At 39.0% G+C, this 20,369-nt stretch overlaps 1 protein-coding gene across 2 annotated transcripts in view; it reads right to left on the bottom strand.

Annotated features, from left to right (window-relative positions):
• LOC120539268 (RAS guanyl-releasing protein 2) overlaps positions 1–20,369 on the bottom strand; it is a 215,305-nt gene that overhangs the window by 49,361 nt on the left and 145,575 nt on the right. The window contains exons 9-13 of one of the 2 annotated variants that reach the window (XM_039769185.1): positions 18,457–18,738; positions 14,159–14,239; positions 12,313–12,432; positions 10,362–10,477; positions 7,236–7,293 (exon numbers count right to left, since the gene is read on the bottom strand). In XM_039769185.1, the coding sequence (XP_039625119.1) occupies positions 7,251–7,293; positions 10,362–10,477; positions 12,313–12,432; positions 14,159–14,239; positions 18,457–18,738 (642 nt within the window). In that variant the 3' untranslated portion in view covers positions 7,236–7,250. Of the gene's footprint in view, positions 1–7,235; positions 7,294–10,361; positions 10,478–12,312; positions 12,433–14,158; positions 14,240–18,456; positions 18,739–20,369 lie in introns of those variants that run through there. The other variant, XM_039769183.1, reaches the window with a different exon arrangement.

A 20,369-nucleotide genomic window follows, 5' to 3' on the forward strand; every position in this document is an offset into this window, starting at 1 on the left:
CTACAACATCGACAAGCTGGAGATACTGAAAATCGAATGGGGTCAGATAGGACCCCGGGGAGTCCAGTCTTAGAAGAGATACCTATTTCTGAGGAAACGGCAACAGCGGGCCGAGGAAACCGTGGACGTCGCAGATGATATTTCGGAAGCGGAGCCGACCGTAGATGTTTCCGGTGTGATCAACTCGGCCATTTGGCAAGAGAATGTCGCTTGTCTCCAGCTCAATCAATGGAAGTTGGACTGGCCGAGGTTTGTTTCGCAAATATTACATATTCTTCGGATAGAAAAGATGGCTTGTTGATCCCGGTGAAATTGGGGGGCAGAGAAATCTCAGTATTGTCAGACTCGGGAAGTGACCTTTGTATCGTGAGACGAGACTGTCTTGATGAACGATGCCTTAGAGACTGTGAGACTGTAAAAATACGCTGTGTACATGGTGATGTTAAAGATTATCAGACATTACTTCTTCCTTTAACTTATAGGGGTCGCCACTTTAAGGTTTGGTCTGCCGTTTCAGACTCGTGCCCATGGCCATTACTCATAGGACGGAGAAATGCCCTTTTTCCTAAACTGATTAATAAATGTAAGGGACCAGTAGTCCAGTCCAATATTGAACTTAGTGGGGGGTTTGGGGAGAAAACCAAGACGAAGAACTGGTCCTGACGGACTTTATGAATTTACAAGATCCCCGTTTGGTTTTCATGGGGCACCTCTAACTTTTCAGCGAATGATGGATCAGATCCTGCATCCTCATTCTGAATATTCCAGGGCATACCTTGACGATGTCGTGATTTTTAGCAATGATTGGAAAACACACTTACAGCGGCTTCAAGCCGTTCTTGAAAGCTTGAGACAGGCTGGCCTTAATGCTAACCCTAAGAAATGTAAACTGGGCATGTCCGAGACTCATTACTTAGGCTATAACACAACAATTGCGCTTTTATTCAAAAATATAACTGCAGAAACAAAAAGCCGCTTTAACATGCAACATTGACAGCAGTTTATTATAACTGCCTCCGTGGTGCAATAGAATCAGTTCTCGCCTTGGAATCAAAAGGTCACAAGTTCGATCCTGCACTACTCTGTTTTGAGAAGTAAACTGCTCTTAGTCTTACTATTTTAGAATAAAAGTATACATTTGATTTCAGTCTGTAACAGCCGGTGCAATTTATGATCCTTGTAAAGGTTAGCTTTTTTTTTTAATTCACTTTTCATTCTCTCAGTCGCATTCAGAATCAATCCATACAACCCCATCTGACACGGCTGTTTTCACTAAAGACGCGCTATAGCTCTGCAGTGTACCATGATGCATAGTAACGCCCCCAAACCGGGGTCTGACACACAAACGCTGGCGAAGCTGCCTTCTTCGTATCTCACCGTCACTTGATTTTCTTTTTATTCAGTTTTATTGAGTGTTCCTGCCAGTCCCCGCATGTTGCTGTATGCTGTTCCTGCATAAATTCACACCCGATCTGACGCTGTTCGTTTTCAAATAATATTGCATTAGTGCGATGATATTTTCACATGTATTGTCTCTTTCTTTCACGTGTGTAATAGAAACCTAAGCATAGAGAGAAGTGTGTACATTGCTTCTTACAGGAAAAGGCGATGGAAAAAGTGCACTTGAATAAAAGTGCACTTTTGTTATACTTTTACACCAATATATGTTCCTGTGTTTGAGCGACACGGGCAGATGGGGAGTGTCTGATTATTGCATATAGCGCCGAAGTTACTGCTCTTTACCATTCTTTCCTCTGCATGTCCTGGAGTACAAAAGAAACAGCATACAGCAACATATACTTTCTAAAATAGTAAGACTAAGAGCAGTTTACTTCTCAAAACGGAGTAGTGCAGCAACCGTTTGCTTCCAAAGCGAGAACTGATTCCATTGCACCACGGAGGCAGTTATAATAAACTGCTGTCAATGTCGCATGTTAAAGCGGCTTTTTGTTTCTGCAGTTATATTGTTGAATAAAAGCGCAATTGTTGTGTTATATTTGAACCTTTTATGAAAATGTTTCTTTGCTATTTGGACTTCAGGCTTCATACATTATATAGTTTATGCCTACATTTTGTCATCTACTACTAGAATATAAAAAACGTTTCTGTTTTAACAATGTGTTTACACAGATTACTGTAGAAACTGAACAGACATGAAATGCGTGTGTTCCAAATAACGATCTATTATTTCCACTCTAAAACTCCACTTCACTTCCAGATACTCAATCAAGGCATGAGCTGAGAGAAGTTCGTGCACGTTCTAAATTGGTCTGGGGATGGAATAGCCGGCTGCTCCTAGCTTCTCTTTATCAGCACATTTAGAGGACAAAGGACGCTGGCGGAGAGGTGTGAAGGGATTTAAGAAGCAATTTAAGGTGGAATGGAATTACGAGTTTTTTCGTAGGCTCTGGTAATTCTAGTGTTAAAACCTTATAGTTTCACAGTAAAACATCGACCAGGTTCTGAACACGTCAACGCAGACGTATTATCACGACTACATGAACCTGGTACAGAGAGTCGCTTGATTCACAGGAATGTGAATAAAGCTGAGGGGGAGGGTGTGAGCTGGAGGGCTGATTGCACCCCAAGAAGATACAGACGCCCCTGGGAAAACCACAGCCCCTGAAACACAGACTACCCTCACATTGCTCCTTACTTTCTCACTTGCGCTATAACGCGTAATAAAAACCTCACGCGATACTCCACTAACTTAAAAGCCTTGTGCAGCGCCTGTCTGTTTTGGAATTGATTGTTTGCTTTTATCTCTCTCTCTCTCTCTCTCTGACATTCTCTGCTCCTAGCGGAACTGTCATCTGACTTGTCATGGAGCACGTTTAAGCTTTTGAAAAGAAGCAAATGTTTGTTTGCAGTGTTTAAATAAAATTCCTGTTTTCTACAACCATCTGTGTCTCTGTGCAAATCTGTGACCCAAGCGTGACAGTATTGTTGTCATTATTCGAGAGTGACGACATAGAGATCTAATTCCTATATTTCAAGCACACTGACGCCCAACATCACTAGGAGCAAGCAGAGTAGGCTAACACATTGGCACCGTATTTGAACAGCGAAGCACAGCAGCTCTATTACTATCTCCCAGAGGAGCAGGCTGCTGATTATGACACACTGAAGGCCGAGGTCATAACACTAGAATTACCAAAGCCTACGAAAAACTCGTAAAACCCAGCCCACCTTAAATCCCTTCATACCTCTCCGTCTGCGTCTTTTGTCTTGTAAATGGGCAGATCAAGACAAGCAGCAAGCAACCTACTATTCCATCCCCCACCGCTGCAGAATGGGTACAAAGTTCTCCCAGCTCATGCCTCGACTATCTGGGAGTCAGGTACCAAGGGATGTATAGGGAAATAATAGATTAATTATTATTATTAATAATGTTATTTGGAACACATGTATGTCATGTGTTTTCCGTTTCTACAACAATCTATGTAAACACATCGTTAAAACAGAAACGTTTTTCATATTTTCGTAATAAATGACAAAACGTAGATATAAACTGTATAATGTGTGAAGCCTGAAGTCCAAAGATCAAATAAACACTTTCACAAAATTTTCAAGGATGATACAACAGCTTCCATGGAACAGCAGTGAGAACTGCTGACTTGTAATCAAGAGTCCCCCGGCAGTTCGATCCTGACTGCCTCATATATCTGCCATTTTGAGTAGTGAGCTGTTCTTATTGTTAATATTATACAATAAAACATACATTTGATTTGTGTCTGTAGCAGCCGGAGTAAATTTGTAGTACTTTTTTTTATTTTCTTATTTTTATTCTCTCAGTCACGATCACGATACATACTAAGGGATCTGACGCTGTTAGTTTTTATTTGAAACTGGGAATAACTATAGATGTTAGTGGTGTTTTGAGACAAAGCAACTGGAAATTCTCTGATCTGGATGGATAAAAGCTGACACACAAACGCTGGTGAATCTGCTTTAATTGAATCTCATTGTCACTTGAACTTTTTTTTATTCAGTTTTATTGAGTGCTCCTGCTCACGCTGAATTAGTATGCACCTTATGGTCCATGATGTCAAAGCCGCACTTGCAAAACCAGAGATATAGGTATAGAGAGAGTTGAAAGATATAGCAGAGTTGAACTCAGATGATGACGAGGGTTCTACATTGGAGAAAGAATGCATGTTGTACTTTTGCCTTCACTGTACTTTGTATATAAAAGCCAGATTGAATGTTATTTACCATGATTTATTTACTTGCTTCCTACAGAGTAAAGTCACAAGTAGACTGCAGAGCTTCCTGTGTTTGATCGACACAGGCATGCTCAAAAAATATATGTGTAATGCCACGAAAAGTGCATGCTGACACTTTGTTTCGCAAGCAATGGTACAAGAATGCAGTCAGACTTCTTTTTTGGGCTGTGAATACTTATGTACATGTGATTTCTCAGTTTTTTATTTTTAATAAATTTGCAAAAACCTCAAGTAAACTTTTTTCATGTTGTCATTATGGGGTGTTGTGCGTAGAATTCTGTGGAAAAAATGAATTTAATCCATTTTGGAATAAGGCTGTAACATAACAAAATGTGGAAAAAGTGATACGCTGTGAATACATTCCGGATGCACTGTAAATGCCAGATGGAATGTTATTTACCTATTTACCTTGATTTATTTACTAACTTCCTACAGCGTAAAGTCACAAGTAAACTGCAGTGCTTCCTGTGTTTGATCGACACAGGCATGCTCAAAAAACACGTGTAATGCCACGAAAAGTGCATGCTGGCACTTCAGTTCGCAAGCAATGGTACGAGAATGCAGTAAGACTTCTTTTTTGGTCACATACACCGTCCAGATCTAAACACTAGCGTGGAGACTCACTCTCGCACTGAAGAGTCTATAGCTGGAGGTGGAAGCTTCCGTCACTGTACTGTAGCCGGATAGAATGTTATTTACCTGTTTACCATGATTTATTTACTTATCTTCCTACAGCGTAAAGTCACAAGTAAACTGCAGAGCTTCCCGTGTACATATAAAAAGTACAGCGACAGGAAAAGTGTGATGTACAATCTTTCTCCAATGTAGAACCCCGTCATCATCAAGGTTCACCTCTGTTGTAGCGCATCTTTATGTGAAAACAGCAGTGTCACATCAGGGGGAGCATGAACGTGACTGAGAGAATAAAACTGAATAAAAAACAAAACAAAGCTAACCTTTACAAGTACCATACATTTAAACTGGCTGTTACAGACTCAAATCAAATTTATATTTTTATTCTAAAATAGTAAGAATAAGAGCAGCTCACTTCTCAAAACTGAATTGTCCAGGGTCGAACTCGAGACCCTTTTATTACCAGTCAGCAGTTCTTACTGCTGAGCCACCCAAGCGTTCATATTAAAAAGTGTACTTGTTTTGTTATATTTGTAACTTTTGTTTAAGTGTTTATTTGATATTTGGACTTCAGGCTTCACACATTATACGCTTCATGTCAATTATTACTAAACCATGAAAAAGTTTCTGTTTTAACGATGTGTTTACATAGATTGTTGTTCCAAATAATGATATAGTATTTACTCTATACAACTCTAAGCAACTGACACGCAGGTAAAGACTTCAGCTGAGAAAACTTTGTGCGGCGGTGGAGGGATGTGATAGCAGGCTGCTTATTGCTTATCGACACATTTACAAGACAAAAGACGCTGATGGAGAGGTGCAAAGGGATTTAAGGTGGGCCAGATTTACGAGTTTTTTCGTAGGCTTTGGTAATTCTAGTGTTAAAAAAAATGAGGCACATGCTTGGAACAGCAGGTAAGGGAGTGGCGCAGCTGGAAATTTGACCCTGTGTGGCCCACCAGAGCACAAGCATTTGAGATCTGGGGCAAAACAGGACACTGGCTATGGCCAGATGTAAATGATACAAGGCAGGTGGTAGAACCTATGACAACCTCGTGAACACCCTTCCAGACAATCTTGCCTAGCTGGTCCGAAGGCAGCCTTATAAGAACCTGGAGGCTGTAATCGAGGTGATCGAGTGACATCAGGCAACCTGCCAATCTGAGACACCCCAAAAGTCTGCCCACCAAGCCCGACAGGGACGTGTCACCCATCCAGAGTCCACCCATCGCCACACAGAGCCTGTGGCCGGAGCCTGTGATGCAGAAATGCAGGACACCTGATCTCAGCCTGCCCCCTGCTTAACAAGCCGATGGACTGAAGTTTGGCCAAAGGAGAAAGGTATTGTGCTCTTGCTAACCGTTTGTCACTTCCCTAAACAAGAGAGGAGTTGGTAAATGGGCGCAAGGTGACAGCGATATTCGATTCCAGGAATAACATCTCCACTGTTGCTCACCGTTTGATACTGACGCAACAGTGGTTGAAAGGTAAGATCAGACTAACCTGTATTCAGGGGGAAACTCAATGGTACAGCTTCACTCCTAATTCTAAATTAGGTCTACTAATGGATGGGGATGACTCATCCATGACTGCCTACACGCCACGTTTACAGCCAGCATCAAGGAGTCATGTGGCCATTAAGTGTGATGTAGTGAAACCAGAAAGGGAGTCTGACGGTGGTGTGGCATCGCCGGCAGAAACTCTGCCCAGTGAGGTCACCCACGACCCTCTTTCTTCTTTACACCTCCAATTTAGGCAAATGCCGGGCTCCTTTAACACTAGAATTACCAAAGCCTATGAAAAAACTTGTAAACCCGGCCCACCTTAACTCCCTTCGCACCTCTCCATCACAGCCTTTTGTCTTGTAAAAGTGTTGATAAGCCCAAGCACCAAACAGCCTGCTAATACCATCTTAACCCACTGTTCTTTCCTCTGCATATCCTGGAGTACAAAAGAAACTCCACCACGCACCAAAGTGTGGAGACTGGGCAAGATCAAAAAAAAAAAAACACGGTCACTGATTACAACCGCAAGAAGGTAAGCGAATTAATATGAATAATGTTGCATCCATGCCACAATGTTTTCCGAAATGTACTATACAGGTGATAAAATTAATTATTCCAAATATCATATATACCTATGTCTCTGTTTTTTGTCAGTGCGGCTTCGACATCATGGACCATAAGGTGCATACTAATTCAGCATGAACAGGAACACTCAATAAAACTGAATAAAAATATTCAAGTGACAATGAGATACGAATAATGCAGATTCACCAGCATTTGTGTGTCAGCTTTTATCCCTCCAGATCAGAGAATTTCCAATTCCATTGTCTCAAAGCACCACTCGCATGTAGTTATTCTCAGTTTCAGGTAAAAATTAACAGCGTCAGATCTGGGGTGGTGGGGTAGGTGTTGCATCGTGATCGTGACTGAAAGAAGTAAAAAAAAAGTTACCTTTTACAAGTCTATAAATTTACACTGGCTGTTACAGACACAAATCAAATATTATGTTTTTATTGTATAATATTAACAATAAGAGCAGCTCACTACTCAAAATGGTAAATTTGTGGGGGAGCTGGTTTCGAACTCACAACTTCTGGATTAGCCGCTGCACCACAGAAGCTGTCATATTGTGCTTGTACCTTTTGTGAAAGTGTTTAATTGAAATTTGGACATCAGCCTTCACACATTATACATGTATCATGTCTACATTTTGTCATTTATTACTAAAACATGAAAAACATTTGTTTTAACTCCCAGATAATCAAAGCTTGAACAGGGAGAACTCCATGCCTGTTCTGCGACGGTGGGGAGGTGGTATAGCAAGCTGCTTGGGCTTATCGACACATTTACAAGACAAAAGGCACTGACGGAGAGGTGTGAATGGATTTAAGGTGGACCGGGTTTATGAGTTTTTTGTAGGCTTTGGTAATTCTAGTGTTAATAGGGAGCAGTGGAATGATGATTCCCTTAAGTTTGCCAAGAATGCAGATGTCCTAGTTGCTGGCCAACGCACGCAACATCCCTTGCCTTACTGGGTAGCAGAGCATGAGGGCGAGATGTGGACATTGTTGATAGTGCCCTAGTGTTTGCACGGTTGCACACACCCACCTGTTGGGCGCCCACCTGGTGACTAAGAAAACATTGACGCACATTAAGCTCCGAATTCTATTGGCAGGGAATAAATGAGGAGTCCATTGCTTCTGTAATTCCTTGCCAAAATACCAGTTGCGACAGATTCCTAGGAGGGACCTTGCTCCTCTTGTTCCCCTTTCTGTCATTGACATCCCTTTTGAATGTGTCGGGGTTGACATCGCAGGACCTCTAGAACCCTCTTCCCAAATGACATAAATATATTTTGGTCATTGTAGATTATGCTATTCGGTAACCTGAATCTGTCCCTTTACATTCAGTAAACTCAAAAACAATCACAAGGGAAATTGTAGGGGTCTTTACGCAAGTCAGCATCCTTAAAGAAATCTTAACAGATCAAGGACGCCTTTTAGTTTGGAGACATTCAGGGAGGTGGCTAAATTACTCAAAGTTAAACATCTTAAGACCTCTGTCTATCGCCCCTAAACAGAACGGTAGGTAGAACTTTTCAATCAGATGCTTAAATGTTAAAGGAACTGGGATCAGTTACTACCCCTCGTACTGTCTGCCTTTCGTGAAATCTCGCAAGCCTCCATGGGTTTCTCCCCATTTGAACTGCAATTTGGATGACAACCCTGGGATTTATTGGATATCCTAAAGGAAGGATGGGAGGAGAAGGCTCTCCCTTCGATTAACATTTTGAAATATATCGTACAGTTACGCGATAGATTTGAAAAAATTAGACCCATTCTAAAAGAAGACATGGAAAAGGCTCAATAATCCCAATTACAACTGCGGCATGATGCTCCAGAAGTTCCGCCTGGGAGACCATGTCAAGATCCTCGTGCCTAACTTCCACTCTAAATTATTGGCCCACTGGCAGGGTCCATATGAAATTAAGAAACAAAAGGGGCTTGTCGATCATTTGGTTAAGCAACCCAATTATCGGCCAAGCGAACAGGTCTTCTATATGAACTTGTTGAAACCATGTAAGGATAGGGATCCCGAGCCCTCTTCTGGTTGGCCCCGTTCCCTCTTTACGCAAAAGACTTCCCTTAATCAAAGAATTAAAATGACAACCAACCAATAACGGGAGCTTGAAGCAGTTATCCTGTCCCTCCCAGAGGTGGTAAGCGAAAAACCTGGTCGGACCTCCCTGATTGAGCATGATGTTGTAACCAAACCTGGGGTGATCATTAGGGAACGTACATACAAACTTCCCAAGTCCAAAATGAGGTGAAGTGGAGATGGAGATCAAACGTTTCTTGACACTGGGTGTGACTGGAGAAAGCTACAGCCCATGATCAAGCATTGAGTATTAATGCATTTTCTCCTCTCTCCACAGAAATTCCGGAAGAAAAGACCACATAAACCAATCACTTCCAACTGACCCTGACCTCACTTCTGGCCCTTGCTGATGACATCACTACCAGCACCCTCAGATGACCTCATGCCACTTCCTTCCTACAAACACAACCCTTCTTCTTTCTCTGCTATAAAAGCCTGCTATGATCACTTGTCATCAGTCATAGTCTTGGAACTCCAGGAGATCAGACTCTATAGACTACTCTTTCATACTGTACATTACACTGGGTAGATCCCCAACTCTTTTTCATTTGTTCTGTGCTTTACTACAACTTATTTTTTGAAGTTGTTTGACTTAAAGTTTACATTAAATAATGTTCATTGCTGCTCCATATTTTCTTTTGTAACAACCAGTGACTTACAGAGTGTTTAGTATAAATATTATCTTACCTAAGAAACAGTTGATAAATCCATTCAACTTTTTTTTTATTATTAGAAACCTAAATCTTACTTCACTTAAGACGATTTTACAATGGGAAATCATTATTATGGGAGCACAAACTTAACAAATGAATGTTATGTCCTAAGTGCAAGTTTCATTTTTTAGAAGGACTTAATACAAAGGTTATAAAACAACACCATTATAATTAATGGTGCAGCATTTACTGCTTTGACTTTTATTGTAAAAATAACCATAGTGTGGTTTACTCAAATCTACTGAAAGAAACAGAGAATGATGGTGTTAAATCAATTTCTAAAGGTCACATTTTGTATCTATGGGTAAAGCAGGATCTGCTCTATGTGTCTCATAGAAATTTTAATTAAAGTTTAGAAATTGCTAGAAGGCAACAGCATATTCCATCTTTCAATTTTAAATGTATTCAAGTTTCAAATTTAATTAATAATATTAATGACTTTAACAGAAATATGTAATATGTATGCATTATGGTGCATTATTTTATAATTGTCCTTCAATAGGTGCTAAATATTCTTGGCTTCTATTATTTTACATGTTTCACTGAAATAAACAGACAATGTGAGCTCTAAAGTGCTAAGACTACTAGGTACAGGATACTGTATATTTGAAACTGTAACCTACTGGTTCTGGTCCAGTTCCCCAAATTTACTGAGGTAAGGGAAGTTGCTCTGAATGATCTCAAACTCCTCCTGGGAAATGTAGCCATCACCGTCTGTGTCAAAATTCTTAAAGACAGACTGAAATGCAAGAACAATATTTAAATTAAGCTAGAATTATTTTAACTAATTTATCTTAAATGTTAATTCAAAAAAGTGAAAAATTGGAATATCATAATTATAAAAATTGCTTCCATTTATTGTCTACCATGAGGAATTTTGCCACACTTCTTTGTTACTTTTTTATCTGAGCATTATTTTTTTCTTTATTGCAAGCATAAATTACAATTATAGACTTGTAAACAAAATAAGTAAAACCTATTATGTGATGTACAACTTTCCCTGTACAACAAGCTTTACTGAGTCCTGTTTTCCCTAACAACATTTTGTATAGTGTTTACTTTGGAAAAAGCCATTTGTCTTAGTAAATCTGGGTTCTTGGATAAATATGAATAGAAATCTTTACATAGCATACTACTGAATCTTGTGAGCATTTGCCCCTTAAATGAATCTGTTCTGCCCTTTTAAAAACAAGGATATCTATATATGTTCAAGAAGTCTGTGAACTTGCACTTTCTTTTCAGCATAATGGGTGTTCTTGAATTTATGTAAATGAAAGAGTTATAAAAATATTATTAAATTACTTGAAGAAGTGACTTATTACTTGATCAACTGATAACTAAAAAGGTATTGCATTTATATGACAGAATAAATGTGTGATTTTTTTAATTAACTAAAACTTTAATAGTTGACTCATTCATTTACAATTATAAATCCATTTTGGAGCAACAATTGGTAATAACAATATTTTCCATTAAAAATAACAGAGTGTACCTGGATGTATGAAATTTCTTGTTTAACCAAGCTGCTGAGAAAATAAGATCTCACATAGAAAATGTGAAATTGTAATTTCAATTTTGAATACATTCAACTTAGCTATGGTGAATTAGGATTATAAATAATTAAGGAAAGGAACAACATTTATAATGAACTGTCTACTCTGCATGAGGATAAAGCTGAATTCAAAGGATGAGGTGAAAAAGCCAAGCTGGACAGACATTGACTATTCTCGTTAATATCTGCATTGTTTACTACCGGAATGGAAGTAAAGATTTTGGGAAAAAAGTGTGCACACTACTTCTGCAAATGCCGATTGGCTTTCAATTTTACAAATGATAAGGATATGGAGATTTTCCAAATTTTAGAAGACAAAATTTCGGACATTTTCAAAATTTTATAAATTCCACCCAGACATTCCATGGCACGTTAAACATGAGGACATGTCCGGGAAAATGAGTACGGTTGGCAGCCCTATCAAATACAATTACTGCTTATTATTGATCTGAAACCAGCGGCATCAATTACCATTTTTCTGATAAACTCAAAAACTGGCAAAAAAAGCACCACAATAAACAGCTTATGTACTGTTAAAAGTAGAAACTATGTCTTTTTTTGTGTGTCTCAAAGTGAAATAGCCCTAACACTTTCAAATGAAATTTGTAACAGTACATCTCCCCATCAAAATGTGAGTGGTGATATATGTGCAAATGCCAAAGATCAAAATGGGGAAAACAAAACAGAGGATTAAGGAGCAGCATTATGCCAACTTTTAGCCCATTACTGTTCTTCTTTAAAATATCCCTTGTTCATTAAGCTCATTAACTTTTGTGATAACAAAGATTGTTTTAGCTTCATTGCTTAATATATTTCTAGAAGAATCTGATGTTTATAATTTAATCATAGATGTCCAGTACATTTATCTATTTTCACTGAGACACTTGCTGAAGTGCACACTGGAAAATTGTTTACATTCCATCATAATAAAGCATGTTTTATATTAAATGGCACACATGCATGGTAAAAAGTTGTGCTCATCAAGTGTGAAACCTCTAGAGCCGTTGACTATAACTTCTTACCTCAACCATTTTTTCAATGTGCTTGTTAACAATTGCTTGGTCGGGTTTAGGCTTCACTGCTGAGGCCCATTCATCTATCACAGACGGCTTAGGGGTTGCACCGGGAGTGGATGGAGTTAACTGAGGAAAGAAACCAAAACAATCACCTTGCTGTTAACACCATTGATAAAATAGCTGAAGATAAATCTAAATGTGAAACAGAATGACATAATGCAATCACTATGCACCAAGAGATCTAAGAACCCCATGAACAAACTTGATGCTATAATTTCAACAAATCTCCTATGAGAATATAGTGAACTGCTTCTTATGCAAATTGTGCTCAATGCAAAGAAAACAGCTATTCTACATTTATAATTGCAAGAAATAAGTGGTTTAAAACAAATAACCTTTACTAAACAGTAACATATAGTGCTACATATTTATTAACAAACTGGCTGTGCAACCTGTCTAAGATGGGTTGAAATCTAAGTAATCAATGTAGACCTCAATGTTAATGCTTGCACTGTGCAATCTGTTGGAATGTATTTTGTAATGCATGTAGTAATAAAATACATTGCATCTGTCATTCTAGCAGATGGTAGATCACAAACATTTCTAGTAATAAAATGCATTACACAAATGTTTGTGATAACCCTTCTGTTGGAATAACAAATGCAATGCATATGCCTGTGATATATAAAATTTAGTATGGAATTTGTAAAAGCACTTTTAATGCTTGTGATGCGTCATCTGTTGGAATGACAAATGCAAAGCATTTTATTACTATAAATGTTTAAGATGTGCAATTTGTTGAAAGGACAGAGACCAAAAGGACCACAACCAGGACACACAAATACACAGGCACATAGACAATTGTGCTTTTATTAATTACCAAAATGTTAATGTGATACTTTTCTATTGCATAGGTATTTTACTGTGTAATTGTAATGTAAACTCTTATTTATCTGGAGTTAAAATTAAACTTATAATTTTTAATTTATTATGTTTCATCTAAAAAACAGCTTTAACGTACTGGTAAAAACCAAAACAAGTGTTAAAAGTGGCACAATATAAAACATATGGGAACCTACCATTTAAGTTGTAGTGTATATAACAATATGTTACAACATTACATTTACATTTACTTGCTTAGCAGATGCTTTTATCCAAAGTGACTTTACAAAAGAGGTCAACACAATTGAGTAACATCAGCCTAGGAACATCAATACAAGAATAAGTACAAAGTGCTACACTCATTTTATACACTCTTGCCAACATAGTCCAAAACCGTGTTGGTCAACCTTTACTGTCTTTTGGCAACCCAGTTTTACCTTTTTAAGTTTACTGATGACCCACAAGTTGCCCCAACTTAGTGAAATAACCGCAAATCTGTAAGTGCAGAGGGGCTGGTCCCACTTGGTGAAATGATAGCAACTGTAAAAGCTGGTCCCTTGATGCAATGAGTGTATATATAAGGGCAAATCTGATTTTGTGCGCTCTCATTGTAAAACATCCACAGTTAAAACGCGGATAAATATTGCGCAGCGCAAATGATTGTGAATGCAACCTAGCACAACCAACTCACCTACCCAGCAAAAGCAAATTTGCAACCCACCAGTGTCAGCCCACAAGCCTAAAGTGAGTTGCAACCTAGTGGTTAAGTAACACTGGTCCAAAGCATTTTTAATTTCCTAATAAACAGATAATTGAGATTACTTCAGAAGAAGGAAAACCAAAGGAAACCAAACCTAATTTTTTTGTAACAAAATTGAAATAATAGCTTTAAAAAATAAACAGCTTTAGCACTTAAGGTCCAATGGATAATAATAAAGGATATGCAGAATTGCTTATTGAGCATACTCACAGAAGGTCTGGAACTTCGAGGCTCCCTCTGCAAAGACAGTTGATAGATCTCATCTTCAGTATGATACTGATCCAGGGATACCTGCACATGAATAATGAATAAGTTTAGGGAATTAAGTATTAATGTATGTTAGTCTGTAACAACACAGACCCATTTAACTGAACGTATAGCACAGATTTGTAGAGCAGAGTTACTTGACATTCTATAATATTAATCAGAGCTAGGGCTGCTGCTAATGACTATTTTGATAATAGACTAATCTGGCGATTATTTTGTTCACTAATCAATTAGTTGGGATGTTATTGTCCAACCCACAATAACCAAACACAGGGTCACGGGGGTCCGCTGGAGCCAATCCCAGCCAGCACAGGGTGCAAGGCAGGAGCATACCCCGGGCAAGGCACCAGCCCACTGCAGGGCACACACACACCAAGCACACACTAGGGACAATTTAGGATCGCCAATGCACCTAACCTGCATTTCTCTGGACTATGGAAGGAAACCGGAGCAAACACACGCACACACAGGGAGAACATGCAAACACCACGTAGGGAGGAACCAGGAAACGAACCCAGGTCTCCTCCTTTCTGCGAGGCAGCAGTGCTATCACTGCGCAGCCGTGCTGCCCATTTTCAGAAATGTATTCTTTAAATAAACAAATTACTTACAGATATTTTAAACAAAATACAGGTTTTTATACAACATTTATGTAATAATACATTGAACATTAATAGTAATAAATAGAAATAATACACTTTGTAGCAATTCTGGCTCTGATTGCACAATGAAAACATATACACAAAATTTCCTTAAAAACACAATAGTTTTAAATAAATTAACTAAAGTTACAGTATGGCTTATACAGTATATTCAGAATCACACTAAATAAGCACTTCCAAATTAAACATAAAATTTAAGTTATAAGTATCTTTTTCAGTTTCTGTGAAAGAAATGTTTTACTGCCAATGCATAATGATTTGTGACTCGGGTGCCGCCACGAGTGGCAGCTTTTCTTGCAGCTCCGTGTACAACTTTATTTTTCTACCTTTTTCTCTATTTTACTCTATTTTACTGATCATTGCTATCACTTTCTTTTATGTGGACTCATTCCCTGGACACTTTTTACTACTTTTATATTACTTGGACACGGATTTTTACACGCAGAGACTTGTCTATTCAAGTAGTCAACTTAAAGTGCTGAGAACAAATGCCGGCGCCGGCGTGGTTCCCTATTTACCTGACGAGGTAAGAAGGCGGTATCGTGGGAGCAGAGCCGCAGCTAAGGTAAAAGCGAAGCAGCTTGCGAGAAAGTGGCGTTATAAGCCTTCTGTGATCCTGGGAAATGTGAACTCACTACCAAATAAGATTGACGAACTGGCCGCGCTGGTGAAAATTGTCAGGACCTACAAAGAATGCAGTTTGTTGTGTTTTTGTGAAACGTGGCTAACAACTACCATCCCAGATGCTAACGTGGAGCTACCCGGTTTTAGCACAGCATGGATCGTGGACTATCTTACAGACAGACCTCAGTATGTGCATCTGGGGAACTGCAGGTCTGACATTGTGGTCATCAACACAGGAGCGCCGCAGGGGAATGTACTTTCTCAAGTCCTGTTCAGCCTATATATATCAGACTTCCAATACAACTCGGAGTACCTGCCATGTGCAAAAGTTCACTGATGACACTGCTATCGTAGGCTGCATCAGGAAAGAGCAGGAGGAGGAGTATAGGAACCTAATCAAGGACTTTGTTAAATGGTGCAACACAAACCACTTACACCTGAACACCAGCAAAACCAAGGAGCTGGTGGTGGATTTTAGGAGACCCAGGCTCCTCCTGGACCCCGTGATTATCAGAGGCGACTGCGTGCAGAGGGTGCAGACCTATAAATACCTGGGAGTGCAGCTGGATGATAAATTGGACTGGACTGCCAATACTGATGCTCTGTGCAAGAGAGGACAGAGCCGACTATACTTCCTTAGAAGACTGGCGCCCTTCAACATCTGCAATAAGATACTGCAGATGTTCTATCAGACGGTTGTGGCTAACGCCCTCTTCTACGCAGTGGTGTGCTGGGGAGACAGCATAAAGAAGGACGCCTCACGCCTTGACAAACTGGTGAGGAAGGCAGGCTCTATTGTAGGCATGGAGCTGGACAGTTTGACATCCATGGCAGAGCGTCAGGCACTGAGCAAGCTCCTGTCAATTATGGAAAATCCACTGCATCCACTAAACAGGATCATCTCCAGACAGAGGAGCAGCTTCAGCGACAGACTGCTGTCACTGTCCTGCTCCACTGACAGACCAAGGAGATCGTTCCTCCCCCACACTATGCAACGCTTCAATTCCAGGGGGGTAAACGTTAACATTATACAAAGTTATTGTCCATTTTACCTTTTGTCTGCATTTTTATCACTCTTTAATTTAATATTGTTTTTTATCCGTATGCTGCTGCTGGAGTATGTGAATTTCCTCTTGGGATTAATAAAGTATCTATCTCTATCTATCTAATGAAAATATATGACCACAACAACATTCCAACACTGAGGAATCTGTTGCACCATCATGACTTTATTATTTATTTTTTGTAACTCTGGAGTAATGTATGAGATTAGTTCAGCACAACAAACGTTGTTGTCATATGTTGGGGAAATGTCCAGACTATTTTCCTTTAGCAGCAAAACAAATTATTTAATTTGTGTGAAACTCTGACCTCCCTTTGCTATGAAATATGCCAAGTTTATTTTAACTGAACGTTCATATCTTTTTGCATTATCATTCATCTTTTTTGTCTGGAAACCTTTTATCACTGCAGAATCTTTGGTACATTTGCTTGCAGCGAAGGCACTGTCGCTGCCTACTGCATGTAACACAGTATATTGTTGGGATTGCGCTGTTAGATTTTCACATGTCAAACTGTGCAATTTTGCCCCAAAATCTGTTGTACCAGCTACACTAGGCTTGCTGCAGGAGTACTTGCACATTATCGTGTCCTCCTCCAGAATGTATAAAAGTCAGTTTGTGTGATAGGTAAATAGTCTGGAATTTCACTTTTCCACCCCACTATCTTTGCACTTGGAATGAGTGAAACACTGCTGCACTCTCACTGAGTTTTTTACTTCCTTATGAGACAGAAAATAAAGTTTTCTGCTTGGAAAGGCGCTCACGTTTCACATCTTTTTTTGTAAACAAAAAGATTCTAACATTACACGTGTATGCATGCGTATAAATGCAACACCATCATTTAGCCGAGTGACTGCGTCAAAACAAAAGAAATACCCAAATATGGCAAATAAAAATCAGAACGTTTACTAATTAGTCGCTAATGACACATATTTTTAGTCATGAAATTCTGTCTCATATGCTGGTATTTTTTTCTCGTATTGTAGAGGGCTAGACAATGACTCAAAATTATTCCTCACTTCAAACCGAAAGTTGTATCATTGTGACTAGCCTAGCAAACACTGTGTTATGTATTTCTATCACATAATGCTAAAGTAACATTTAACTTACTGGGAAGAAGGTAAGTTTCCACCCCAAGTCTGCCACCTCCACAGAGCCTGGAATGGTATGTTCGCTATTGAAATGTTGGTGCATCTCCGTTGTCCTCTCATGCCTTATAAGGTCAGAGCTACACATTTTGCAACTCACAACCTTTTTTTTTTGCATTCAGACTAAAGTGCTCCCAAACTCTGTCTTAGGTTGATTTGTCTTTTCTGGCACTTGGCTTAACTTCTGCCTTTTTTGAAATGTGTTCACTACTGAATGAAGTCGCAATGTAATTAAGCAAAAAACATACTTAGCCTAAAGACGTAATTAACTAATTGATGAAAGTATTCGTTGCCAACATTTTTAATAATCGAGTGTGACGTTTAGTTGTTGCAGCCCTAATCAGAAAATATCTTTTTCGCTCTAAACAAGGCAAACTATATTACATTTTCTTCATATTTCTGGTTAAAATGCATCTTATCAGGTACTGTGAGGCAATATTCAATATATCATTGTTAAAAAAATACCATGCTACTTTGCAGTTGTACAATGTCCTTAAATGGTATCCATTACGGTTAAAAAACAAACATTATTAATGACAATCAAAAGCATTGAGAATAGGAGGTTATCTTTAAGTGATCCTGTTCTTAATGTTAATGACAACCTCCTATTCTCAATGCCATTGATTGTACAAAAGAAAGTTGAGAATCATATTACACATCTAAAAATTTCTGAGCTAACTCATGAAATAAACAGTACTAAACAGTACTGTTATGGCTAGAATTAAGGTGTCTGCTGCAACACTGACCGTAAGCAGATTGATGAGGTCAGTGTTATCATCAATAGGTGGTGGAGTGGCCTGCACCTGCACCAGCTCATTAAGAATTGTGTAAAGCTGCTGGGTCTTGACCAAATTCACTTTTGTTTTCTCTTTATCGACCCAGTCAGGCAGGGCCACATGTACAGCAATAAGATCCTTAAGGTGCACACCCAGGATAGGGAAGCGAAAACCCTCACACTCTGCAAACCTCTTCCGGTACTGACTGTAGTTTCCACATGATGTTACAAGTTCTGTGAGGCTATCAAATGTCTGTAATAAACAAAAAAGAAGCATCTTAAATTACTATAGTAATATACAAGTCTTTTAATGCAATATGAGAATTGTCTGAATCCTAAGAGAAACTAGAAAATCTGGTTAAGGAGACACAAGGTAAAAAAAGATTTTATTATTAACAGGAAATTTTAACACAAGATACCTGAAGTACCAAACAGTGTCCAAGTTATCTGAACAATGGTTTAAGGTTACAAAGCAAATATGTGTTTTTTTTTTTAATGTTGACCCCTTTGTCAGAAGCTTAATATGTGGATGTTCGAATGCATGTCTCAGTCTACAGTAATCTAACCACAACTAAATTTGGCCCTCATTAAAATCATGAAAAGCTAGAACTTGACAGTGAAGAAAATTAGACCATAGCAATCTGTTAACCAAATACAACATCCAATTTTATGAGAAATGATACTAAAGGATTACTTTGTAAAGAAAAAAAAAAAAAATATATATATATATATATATGCATATATACACATTGTGTATGTATATATATATATATATATATATATATATATATATATATATATATATATACTGCTGAAAAAAATTAAAGGAACACTTTTAGAGCATAGCATCAAGTCAATGAAACTTCTAGGATATTGATCTGGTTTGGTGTTAATGAAATTAACAACAGGTGCACTAGAGGGGTAACAATGAAATCCCCAATCCAGGAATGGTTTCACAGGTGGAGGCCACTGACATTTTTCCCTCCTCATCTTTTCTGACTGTTTTTTCACTAGTTTTGCATTTAGCTACAGTTAGTGTCACTACTGGTAGCATGAGGATGCACAGGCAGTGAATGTCTCAGACCAAACAATCAGAAACAGACTTCATGAGGGTGGCCTGAGGGCCCGACGTAGCTCTAGTGGGTCCTGTGCTCACTGCCTGACACCATGGAGCTTGATTGGCATTTGCCTTAGGATACCAGAATTTGCAGGTCCAACATTGGTGCCCTGTGCTTTTCACAGATGAGAGCAGGTTCACCCTGAGCACATGAGACAGATGTAAAAGGTGCCTGGTGCACGACAATGCCTGGCCTCATGTGGTGAGAGTATGCATGCAATCCCTGCAGGATATAGTAATTGATACCAGTGACTGGCCCCCATTTGCCTGACCTAAATTCAACAGAACGTGTCTGGGACATTATGTTTCGGTCCATCCGACGCCACCAGATGGACCTCAGACTGAGCAGGATCTCAGTGATGTCCTGGTCCAGATCGGTGGGGAGATCCCCCAGGGCACCATCTGTCGTCTCATTTGGAGAATACCCCCGATGTTGTCAGGTATGCATACAAGCATGTGGGGGCCATACAAATTACTGAGTACGATTCTGAGCTGCTGAAATGAAATTTCAGCAAAATGGACTAGCTTGCCACATAATTTTTTCACTTTTCGGGGTGTCTTTGAATTCAGCCCTCTGTTGGTTGATCATTTTCATTTCTATCAAACGATGTGGCATCCTTTCGTTCCTAACACACCAGTCCATATCAGTATAGGTATCCAGCATGTTTTTTTCTCCCATTGAGATGTGATGTGTTTTCAAAGTGTTCCTTTAATATTTTTGAGCAGTTAGACACAGACAGACACACACAAACACATACAAATATATA

Source organism: Polypterus senegalus, chromosome 11 (genome assembly GCF_016835505.1).
Source record: "Polypterus senegalus isolate Bchr_013 chromosome 11, ASM1683550v1, whole genome shotgun sequence".
Lineage (NCBI taxonomy): Eukaryota > Metazoa > Chordata > Cladistia > Polypteriformes > Polypteridae > Polypterus > Polypterus senegalus.